Source organism: Crocodylus siamensis, chromosome 1, assembly GCF_052110815.1.
Source record: "Crocodylus siamensis isolate JL-2025a chromosome 1, ASM5211081v1, whole genome shotgun sequence".
Taxonomy (NCBI): Eukaryota; Metazoa; Chordata; order Crocodylia; family Crocodylidae; genus Crocodylus; species Crocodylus siamensis.
This window is the reverse complement of record NC_143395.1, coordinates 412,679,292-412,690,491: the sequence shown is the minus strand read 5'-3', so window position 1 is coordinate 412,690,491 and position 11,200 is coordinate 412,679,292. Positions and strand designations below refer to the sequence as shown.

Below are 11,200 nucleotides of genomic sequence, written 5' to 3'. Positions count from 1 at the left end.
AGAGTTTGCCCTGGAGATTGTGAAACACAGCCCTAGAGAGCTGGTAGGAAGAAGGGCATATTAACTAAGCGTCAATCAAATTGTGGGAGCTTGTTTAGGCAAGAGACGCTCTAGGAATTACTTTCTGATGCTGCAGCAAGCAAAGGGTGTGCCTATGAGAAAATGGTATCACTCTGGGATTCAAAAGCATGGGAGCAGTCTGGACAAGATGCAATTTATTAGGAGCACATTTGGGAAACTGATATGAGAGCAACTGCATGATGGAAAAAGAAAAATCTAATGGTGACAGCAACAAAAGGTTTACATGCTTCAGCCCCTAAAAACTATGAAGCAGGTTTAAACTAGAGGAGCAGCATGTGCTTAAAGGCATAGCCCAAAGTGGTTCTCAAACTTTTTAGATCCCCTTGGGAAGTACCAGCTCTTAGTTCCACTTGTTTTTTGACTATAGAAAATACTAGAGCAATTCTTCTGTTGCAAAGAACTCAGGAAGCCCACAACAGGCCAAGATGATTTTGACATTGTGGATTCCCATTTGAGATCTCTAGGTTTATCTTATGAGTCACATAAGTGTTTGCAGGCCTAGCACTGCTACATTGTGTGGCACCCTAAGGATTGCATGGCACCCTAGTTGAGAATCACTGAATTAAGCTGTTGGTCCAACTCCTTTCACCATCAACAGCAGCAGGGAGGATGTAACAGTTCGCACAAAGAGGATGAAGAGGATTCGTGAGTATAAGTGTTAGACAATTTTCAGACAAAGTTATTTGGGTAAATCTCATACCCAACCAACTCAAATACTTGGCAAAGTTCTTCGTAGCAAGCTTTTGGGTATAAATACCATTTATCAGACTGAGGAAGCATCTGCAGTTGGTGTGTGCTCTTCCTGGATGGACTGAATAGTAAAGAAGCCCAAGGCTGGGCTGCGCATAAGAAAGGCAGTCAGCAAAGATGTAAATTGTGGAGTCTGTGACGCCCAGAACCAGACAGATTAATAAGCAATAAATATGTGTTTCTTAGAGGCATTTGGTATTTTGCCTAAACAGGTAATATTGCTTGTAAGTTCATAAACAGCAAATGTAAATTGTCATACGTTTAACCAAAATGATAAAATTAACTGGGGCCCCATAGGCAAAGATGTAGATGTGAGATTAGCTGACCTAATGGTTTCTGCTCAGGGTTCAGCTTTGATGATAAAAAACTGGATCCAACTGCCTGGCACACCCAACACATTCCAGGAAAGTACGTCCCAAGAAAGCATATTCAAATGAAACCTAAAGGGGTTGGGGCTTAGGCGGAGCAATGTCCATTTCAAACCTAAAGGTGCTGCATTATAATTTGCTTATTGGATAAACCCGAGTCTGAGTAGTAACCCTTTATGATATTTTTTAACACCTTTTCAATCCCATAGGGTAACAGCTATAGGGCAACATTGTGAGTGGCTTTAAAGCCAACAGATTAGCATAAGACTAGGTATACAAAGTGTGTGCGTCAGGTGACCAGCAGGAAGGAGGGAACAGAATGGTCATTTCTGTTCCATGCCCGAACCCCGGACTCCCGGTGTGAGTGAGGATTGGATCCTGATCAAGGGACCTTCCCTGGTAATCCCTCTGATAACGCAAATCAGGAACACCTGACTTCGCTGGAATCACTTGACATGTACCGGGCATTAAGGGACTATCAATAAGTTGCCAACCCATGTCTGTCTGTCTGTCGTTTTGAACAGCCCAGTGGCTAATACCCTCGCAGTGCCCAGTTGGCCTGCAACAGAATTGATCTATCTATCTGTTGTTATTATCTGTTATTTACTATTCACTCTTTAATACTGCATTATCTGCTTATCGCATTTATCTGTTAACTGTTGTGTGTGTGTAAGCTATAAATTTGCCTTTACTTCACCCCTAACTTTGCCTCCTCAACCCGAAACTGAATCAAACAGCCTAGTTGGTCTGTGATAAAATTGAGACACTCACAGTGCCCAGCAGGCCTGTGATAGGAGTCAGTGAGAGACAGGCTGGGGTGGGGAGGGAGGAAGGGGAATAAATGTAGCCGGTAAATAGTGGAGAGGTACCTGGGGAGTCAGGTATTAGGGAGGTTATAATGTGTCATAAATCCAATGTCTGTATTTAGTCTGTTGATTTTCTTGTATCAAGGATTTTTTGTTTCAAGACAATTTTCAGGCATCTGTCCAGGGCTACAGCTCAGCACTGCACCAGTCAGCAAGTCTGAGGGACAGATGCACCCACAGGTCAACAAGTTCCCATTTAAATTTAAAAATCAGGTATTCAGTGCTCACATCAGGCTGTGAGCACCACAGAACCCGAGATCCCAGCTGATGCTCGGTACCTTTGGTAAAAACCCAACTTAGAGCATTCATGTTGCCGAGTATTTGGTTGTAACTGTGTTGTTCTAAGGACACCATCAGGAGAGATTCTTTGAGTAGACGCAGTATCTTTTATTCGATCAGCGAAGTAGTTGGAAAAAAGTTCTTAGCAAGCTTTCGGGCACAGTCACCCTTCACGGGGCACAGGGAGTCTCTGCTGGTCTGACACCAAGTAATGAGAAAATCTAAAAGTATGGAGGGATGTCAGTGAACATGTAAATAGGTAGACATAAGCAAGACAAATGGTAAAGCAGGGGAGGGGGAAGAGAAAAAAAAAAAGGTCAGGAAGAGACAACACAGATGCATCTCAAGCAGGTCCAAGGTGGTGATACTCCCCCTCTGTACAACACTTGTCAGGCCGCAGCTGGAGTACTGCGTCCAGTTCTGGGCGCCACACTTCAGGAGGGATGTGGACAACATGGAGAGGGTCCAGAGGAGGCCACTCGCATGATCAGGGGGCAGCAGGGCAGGCCCTACAAGGAGAGGCTACGGGACCTGAACCCGCTCAGCCTCCACAAGAGAAGGCTGAGGGGGGATCTAGTGGCCTATTACAAACTAGTCAGAGGGGACCAGCAGGCACTGGGGGAGTCCCTGCTCCCGAGCACTACCAGGAGTGACTGGAAATAACGGTCACAAGCTGGCAAAGGGGAGATTTAGGCTAGACATCAGGAGCCGCTACTTCACGGTCAGGGCGGCTAGGATCTGGAACCAACTTGCAAGAGATGTGGTGCTGACTCCTACCCTGGGGGTCTTCAAGACAAGGCTTGACAATCACCTTGCTGGGGTCATTTGACCCTAGTACTCTTTCCTGCCACGGCAGGGGTTCGGACTTGATGATCTGCTCAGGTCCCTCCCCACCTGACCAACTATGAAAGTGATAAAATCCAAGGTGGAAAAGAGGCTGCCTGTGAAAAAGGGAATAGTTGGAGATCAGGAATGGGAGAAGCTAAATAAGTGACAGGGTGTCAGTGAAAATATAAAAGGGTAGAAATGAGAAAAAACAAAAAGGTAAAGCAGGGGAAGAAAAACAGGGGACAAAAAAGGCCAAAGGGAAAACAAAGGGTAGATGTGGTTTAATAAAAGATATCCAAAGAACCTTGTCTAACTTAGATCAGGCCCTGCAGATCGGATCTGGGCCATGGAATCATTTGATCCAGACCCCAGACATGGTGCTTTGGCAGTAGGCCTGCGCTGCCCAAACGTTTCCTCAGCGTGACCCCATTTCCTCAGCATGGCCCCTCACTCCCAACCCACAGCCCCCTACCCTCCCAGGTGCTGTTCACTCCCTACCTACAGCCCCCAACCCCCCCCAGCCCTGCTGCGGGGGTGGGGGGTGGGTGCAGCTGCCAGGGCTCTGGGGCCAGGGTCTACAGCCCCCTGCCTCCCACCGAGCAGCACTTGAGCTGCAGTTGGCCAGAGCCTTGCTCCATCCCCTGCCCTTTCCTCATGGGCAGCAGGGCTGAAGTGGAGCCTGTAGTGCTGGGTAGACTGCAGGCTCAGGGCTCCCGGGCTCCACTTCAGCCCAGGCTCCGGGCAAACATGGTGTTGCTGCTGGGAGCCCCACAATGGCCAAGCTGCCATGATGAGGTGCCCTCTGCCCACCCGGCAGCAATGGCAGCAGCATGGAGTTGTGTTGCCTGCTGCTGCCAGACAGGCAGGGGGCACCTTGCCATGGTAGTGTAGCCAGTGGGGGCTCCCAGCAGCAGCACAGAGCCTCCCCATCCTGCTGTACTGTGGAGACCTTGGGGGGTGGGCAGCCTGCATCTGCCCCCACCTTGCATACAAATCTGGAGGCCATGTGTCCCCCCCACCCATGCCTCCTTCCCCGGGAATACATGACCCCGTTTTTTTATTGTTGTGACCTAAAGATTGGGAACCACTGCAGTAGCCAATGCAGAGAAAAGCAGAGAAAGTACCTGGGTTCTAGCACCTGCCTACCTGTGTCTGACCCCAACTGGGTCAACCTGGCCAAGAGCCTTCAAAGCCTGCCAAAAGTTTACTTTGATGCCTACAGTTTTAGAATACTTCCTGTAGGAAGATACTTGCCCTAAGTAATAACAGCAGAGAGAGGTGGAGAATACAGATAACAAGAACTGTGTGTAGACATTGTATCAACCTTGTTTTCTCTCTCAGCATGATGGAAATCCTGCCTAGCAAGACAGACTTTGCTTCAACCCCAGGAAGAACCCTAAAAAAAAGCAGGTTAATGACAAGAGAAAGTGGGAATTAAGTGTAACTCACAGCAAGGGAGTCTGTGGTTTTGCTCTTCCTTAACTGTCTAGCCTCCATGGACCTCCACCATTTTCTTTGTTAGTCATAACTTAACAATATTTAAATTAAGCAATTTGACAAAAGACACAAAATCATCCTAAGATTTAAAGAGGAATAAGTGACACAGATTTAAATGCACCACAAAAAAAAAAAATGCAGTGAATATATTTTACTAGACCAACTAAACAATTGGGGGAGGCATTAGACAAGCCTTCCAGCACAAAGTGCCCTTTACCCAAAAGCTTGTCTCACTATAATGCAAAAAGATGTAACCAAACCAATCTTGCTTTTTGCATGTTCCCTGGATTGTCATGGATTCAACAACACTACTGAAAAGCCTAGGAATAAATATTACTAATGAATGGAACAGTTTTTATTCATACTTTTTAAATACAAGAGCCTTCTGTTTTAAGCCAGGGCATTTGGACAGTTAGTCACATATAGCCTGCTTCAATCATATGCATAGAAATGGTCAGAAGAACGTGCCTCAGAAGACAAGTCAGTAGTTGCTTGGAGAGTCTTCAGCGAATTGGATGGAAGGGGTCCATAACTTCGGCCAACTTTTTCCTTTCTGCAAAAGGCAATTGTTGCAGTTGGAAAGGTTTATTCAGCATTCTATGTGACCAATAAATCAAGACCTTTGTTACAAACTGAACCCAAAACTCATGGAAAACACTGGGATCCTGACTTAATCAATCCCAGTAACTGCTGCATTTGGCGCTATTCCAGGGGCACCTCAATTCATTCACTAAACTTTTTCCATCTCCATTTTTGAAGGAGGTTTAATAGACTCCAGCAGAGAGGTTGTGTGTTATCAATACATTTCAGTACTTCTACAGGGGTTATTAGGATGTTAGAAAGGCCAAATTAAAATCTAGTTTCCCTTATCAACCAACCATTTAGGCAGTAGAACTGATTCTATACCTAATGCTATTTATTTGCTTCCTTGCTAATTTTTTTTTTAGAGATGTTATCACTGTTTATCAGTGATAACAAGAAAATTAACATTATTGGCTATTGGCTTTTTTTGGCCAGTGTAGCCGATAATGTTCATCAATAAATATAATATGGTTTCTGGCTGGAGCTCCTGAACACCATGTACATGCATGCAGCAGCACACATGCATGTGACCAAGAATGCAGCTGGGCAGCATGGAGAGCGGAGGGAGGACAGGACATGGACATGACAACGGGACGGGACATGGACGGACGGACAGATCAAGGCCCCCATGGTAAGGGAGTGGGTCAGGGGCTGGAGGTGCTGCCCAGCCAGTGTGATGAATGGGACCTGGGGCCAGGGTGGGAAGCAGGGAGGGGATGTGGGGAGGCACAGGATGGGAAGCAGGGAGGGGCAGCTCCCCACTGCTGCATGCACCCCCTAAGGGGAGGTCATGTGCTCCCCAAATCTGTGTAATGGGAAGCTGCAGGCTGTCTACTGTGAACCTGGGGCCCTCCACTCTGTTGTCTTTCCCTTGGTAGCCCCACACTGGCCACACAACCCCTGCCTGCTTGGCAGCAGTGGGAGCAACAAGTCAATGAACTTTAGTTCAAGTGACCTGCCACCAATTTTAAGCACCGGGGCGCTGATGCCCTGGACGAGCCACCCTCGGCTGCATCCTGCTCCACTGTCCTGGCTGGGTAGCTCCCTGAGCCCCCACTCCCTCCCTCACTGTGGGGGCCTCCAGTGAGAGAGGGAGTGGGGCTGCTCCCCCCCACGCTCCCTCCACAGACTTACCTGCAAGGAGCTATTTCCAAGCTGCCTGGCTGCCTTCCTGCGAGTTAGTTATTGGATCAGCATTGGCCAATACGCCTGGTTGATGATCGATATCAGCCAAGAAAAATCTTTATTGGTGCAACCCCAATTTTTTTCAAATTCAGTCACTTGCAGTATCTCTCTTCCAGGTGTCAGTGAGCCAGATTCTATACTACTTCAGGGTCACAACTTTCCTACTTTTGCTTACTTCACCTGGACATTAATGTGTCTGAACAGTCACTGAACCAGCTTGCTGATGCATGCCCAAATGCAGAACAGCTCACATCTGCCACTTCTAACCCGAGTTCCACATGCTTTAAATCAGGCCATTACTGGAAAAAAGGGAGAGGACAAAGGGAGAAAAGGGACCAGTCTGCATTGATCCAGACTGGAAATGAAATAAGCTCTAAGGAAGCAGTTTTCTCTTCTGCCCGACTGGCTAATTACCATGAACCTGGTTAACAGAAGAGGGGGTTGGCTAGGTGGGAGGGAAAGGTAAACTGTGTAAGAAGCAGGATTTAAAAAAGAAATGGGATAAGTTAAAAGAAGTAAATCTGAGAGAGTTAACTTCGCCCATTCCTCTCCAGGAAAAGAAAAATTCAAGGTCTGTCAGTCATTAGCTGGAAGCCCTCCATCACATATAAAAGCAGTCAAGAGATAAACTTCCATTCTTGGAAGCAAAATTTTCTGCTGGGGCATGCAGCATCACAACAGAAGATGTTTTTATCAACTAGACTCTGGGTTACAGCTCAAGTTACCCTCACTTCAGTGTCTACAATTCTGGGCTGTGGATGGGGGCAGGGCAGAATGACAATATTAGAATCATACAAAATTAGGGTTGGAAAGGACCTTGGGAAGTCACATGTAGTCCAGCCCCCTGCTCAAAGCAGGACCATCCCAGCCAAGGCTTTGTCTAGCCGGGCCTTAAAAACCTCCAAGGCTGGAGAGTTCACAACATCTTCTGGAATTATTAGTATTATGGAAATGGCACCAACAGAAATGTTACACAAACCTAGACAACAGATTAACCGGGCAGTCAAGAATTAACAGTAATCAGGTAGGATGGCTGAATTCAAGCACTGCAGGACAATGGCTCTTGGAGATGGCTGAGGTGAAGTGGAATTCTGCAGGAATGACATTGCTGGATCCCACGCTCATTCAGTAATTTCAGAACAAAATCTAAGATAAAGATACCATTGGAGTAGCCCTGAAATGCCAGATGGGCTCCACATCTTCACTACACCAGCACTGCTAGCCCTCTGAATGTCTCCAACAGTTCTCTTGGGCTCGAGTGAGTTGATAAAAATCTGGCAAAACTTGTAGACTTATGAAACAGTCTCCCAAAAGAAGTGGTAGAATCCATCATATGGCATGCTTAACCCTAGAAAATGCTAGGGATGACATACTCCCAATGTACACTGTATAACCTACCAATGCTTATATTGAAAGCTTTGCAAGAGGGACCATCTCTTACTATTTTAGCCAATCCCTGGTACAAGAGGTCTCCCATCTTGGAGGAGGCATTTAGAAACTAGTGCAGTAGTTTTGAAGCAGGGTGCTACAAGGCCCCCTCAAGGACATGGCAACAGCCAGGTAAAGCAACCCAGCCTAGGGTCTCCTCCCCCTGCATTAGGGCTCTAATCTGTCTCAAGCAGACTTCAAAGCTGCCCTATGCTGTGCAACACTTCCTGGTCCACTGTCCCCTACCCTCCTTCTGGAAACAGGCATGGGTGGAACTGTCCCATCCCCTTCTGTTTCCAGGACTGTAGGGGATGCCAGACCAGTAAGGGCTGCACAAAGCCCCAGAAGGATCAGAGCCCCTGTGCAGGGAGAGATGCACATGGCACAGCTCTTCCTGAGCAGGTGACAATGCAGGTACACAGGGCAGTTCCACCTGAAGGCAGCAGCACCTGGCTGAGCAGCACCAGGGTAAGTGGAGGCAGCACCAGCAGTGGGTCTCAGCCAGGAAGGCCACCACATTCATAGCAGCAGAGAGATAATCTTAGTAAATAAGGGTTGGAAGGGACCTCGGGAGGTCACATCTAGTCCAACCCCCCCCTGCTCAAAGCAGGACCATCCTCAAATAGATCACCCCAGCCAGGGCGTTGCCAAATGTGCCTTAAAAACCTGCAAGGATGGAAAAACACCTCTCTAGGTAACTTGTTCCAGTGCTTCTCCACCCTCCCAGTGAGAAAGTCTTTCCTAATATCCAACTTAAACCTCCCCTGCTGCAACTTGATGATGGGGTGGTCAGGGCCTTGCAAAGTTGAGGATCACTGCCCTAGTGGAACGCACAAGACCAACTGATTCTGTATCTCCACCTCGGCTTGCTCCTTTGCAGCCACGATGGCTCCATGACTGACCCAACTCATTCTGTCAACAAGGCAAGCAAATGAGGGAAAGCCACTAAGGCAGCAGATCTGATAAGTGAGAAAGGTCCCTTCTGTATTCTAACCTTCCTGGCCACAACCACATTTCACATTGCAAATCCATCACAGACACTGCCCACCCAACAGCCAGCTGGCTACCAGTGGGGCTTTGCATGGAAGAGTGGGTTTTGACTCTACTCTCCCAATATTTCTTCCATATTAACTACTGTGCTACAAGATGTTAAGGTCTTTTTTAAGGCAACAACTCACTGTACCTTTCAGCTGAAAGTCCTCCGGATGATGCTTTATGTATTGGTACAGAGCTCTGTCCCGGCAAGCGTAGTAGTAGTTTTCTCGTCTGGTTGCATAATAGCCAATAAACCAGCCTATCGATATACCAAGGATCTGGCGATGGACACCTGGGACATGGAGAGAAAACCCAGAGAAAGAAATTGTCCCAGGCAGCTAGAATGACCCCACAACAAACCTGGAAGTCACCATGAAGATCTTTCTTTCCTTTCCCTTCCAACGGGCAGTTGCGAGACATGCGAGCAGGCAATGAGCTACCTGATCCCTTCTGTCACACACAGTGTCGGAAATGTGATTGGTATTGCCCACTATCTGGCTGTTGATGCAGAATGCAGGTGAGATACACACCTTATAGACTAACTAAATCAGATCTATATGTGCACACATGCCCACATACATACTCTATCTATCCATCCATCCATCACAAGCTTTTGTGAACCCAAGTTCACAGCATCAGATGGAGCAAACTCAAGGTCACAGAAGTGTGTGCTCTCTCTCTATAGATTGGATTTTCTGGCTTCAGACTTCTGATAAAGTGAACTTGCATCTGTGCAAACTTTTGCACTCTTGTGTGCTCCCTCTCTGTATGCATGTACACAGACACACATTTATATAAAATCTCTCTATACATGATTTAGTTAGTCCATAAGGTACACATCTATCTCCCCTGCCTTCTCCCTGACTTCAGACTAACACAGCTACTGACTTCTCTGTGACTTCAGACTTCTCATGAACTGAACTTGGGCTCATGAAACCACACATGCTCTCTCTGTCTCCTGCATGCGTCTGGATATAGATACAGATCTCTCTATACCTATTTCTATATCTATCCATCTCTCTATAGATATCGGCCTATTTGTATATCAACCTATTTAGATACATAGATTGGTATCTGTATGTGTACGTTTGCGTGTGTGTAAACATGTACACACACTCACAGATATCTACACATCTAAATAGGTAGGTAGATACACACACACGTATATACCATTTTATAGAAATATAGATATTATAATGTATAGCGTTTACAGAAATCTCCATACCATATATCTCTCTCAAGATACTTATTTCTATCCCTCCCTATATAGAGATGCACCCGTTTCTCTATTTCTCTCTCGCTCTATATATCTCTCCATAGATACCTATCCAGAGCTTGCGCTCTCTATACCAGGAGTGGGCAAAATGTGGCCCGTGGGGCCCCGAAAAACTTAGAAAATTAATGTTTATCTGCCCTTGGCTGCCTGTCATGCGGCCCTTGGTGGCTTGCCAGAATTCAGTAAGCAGCCCCCTGCCCAAAATAATTGCCCAGCCCTGCTCTATACACATCTATAGGTATCGCTTTATAAATCTTTGTCTCTGTAAATATTTGCTAGCTCTCCCTGCGGACACGCACACAAGTACACACCGACGGCCCCTCCCCCCCCGGGGCTAGGTGCGGGGGCAGGAGGGGCGGGGAGGCCGAGCCGAGGCGGAGGCCGGGCCCTCACCGGTGCCCAGCGCAGGGCGGCGATGGCCGAAGTTGTTGAGCACAACGGCGGCCCAGCCTATGGCACCCAACACCACCGAGTTGTGGTTCACGATGTTCGGCGGCGGGAGCGACCGCGACTCATCCGGCAACACCGACATGGCGCCGCCACCTCCTTCTCCTTCCCCGCCCCCACTTCCGCCCCGCGCCGCTCCGCCTCCGCCTTCCCCCCCACTTCCGCCCCGCGCCGCTCAAGGGCGGTGCAGGGGCTGACTTCCGCCCGGCCCTGAGCTCCCGTTGCGGAGCTGCCCTCGTCCAGGGCTTCTCGACCCGGGGGTTGTTGCGTCCCAAAAGTGGGTCGCAAGAATAGATTACGCAGACTTGGGGCGGGGGGGAATGGATCGAGGCCATGGGGACTCGTCGTAGCGACGATATCTTTTATGAGACCGAGATTTTTTCCAAGGAATAAAATATTCCCGTGATAAAGGAAAGAGATCACGTCTACCGCGAGTCCCGCGCGCCTTTTCCTTTCGACTCGTACGGCTACACCCTGGAGAAATGGATTGAGTTTCCTTTAAAGGAGAAACAGTGTGGGGGCCTGGCTTTTCCCTTGCAGGCTGGGAGAATTGCAGCCTGCAAGGGGCTGGTGGTGTA

General features: G+C 47.8%; 1 protein-coding gene across 1 annotated transcript; it reads right to left on the bottom strand.

The window, feature by feature from the left end:
- Positions 1–5,009: 5,009 nt before the first annotated feature.
- On the bottom strand, positions 5,010–10,747 carry NDUFC2 (NADH:ubiquinone oxidoreductase subunit C2). The gene is made up of 3 exons (XM_090030702.1): positions 10,569–10,747; positions 9,048–9,191; positions 5,010–5,222 (listed from the first exon to the last, which is right to left on the bottom strand). Exons 1-3 carry the CDS (start codon positions 10,705–10,707, stop codon positions 5,173–5,175), a joined length of 333 nt encoding a protein of 110 aa, XP_089886828.1. The 5' UTR covers positions 10,708–10,747; the 3' UTR covers positions 5,010–5,172.
- Between the last annotated feature and the right edge of the window lie 453 nt (positions 10,748–11,200).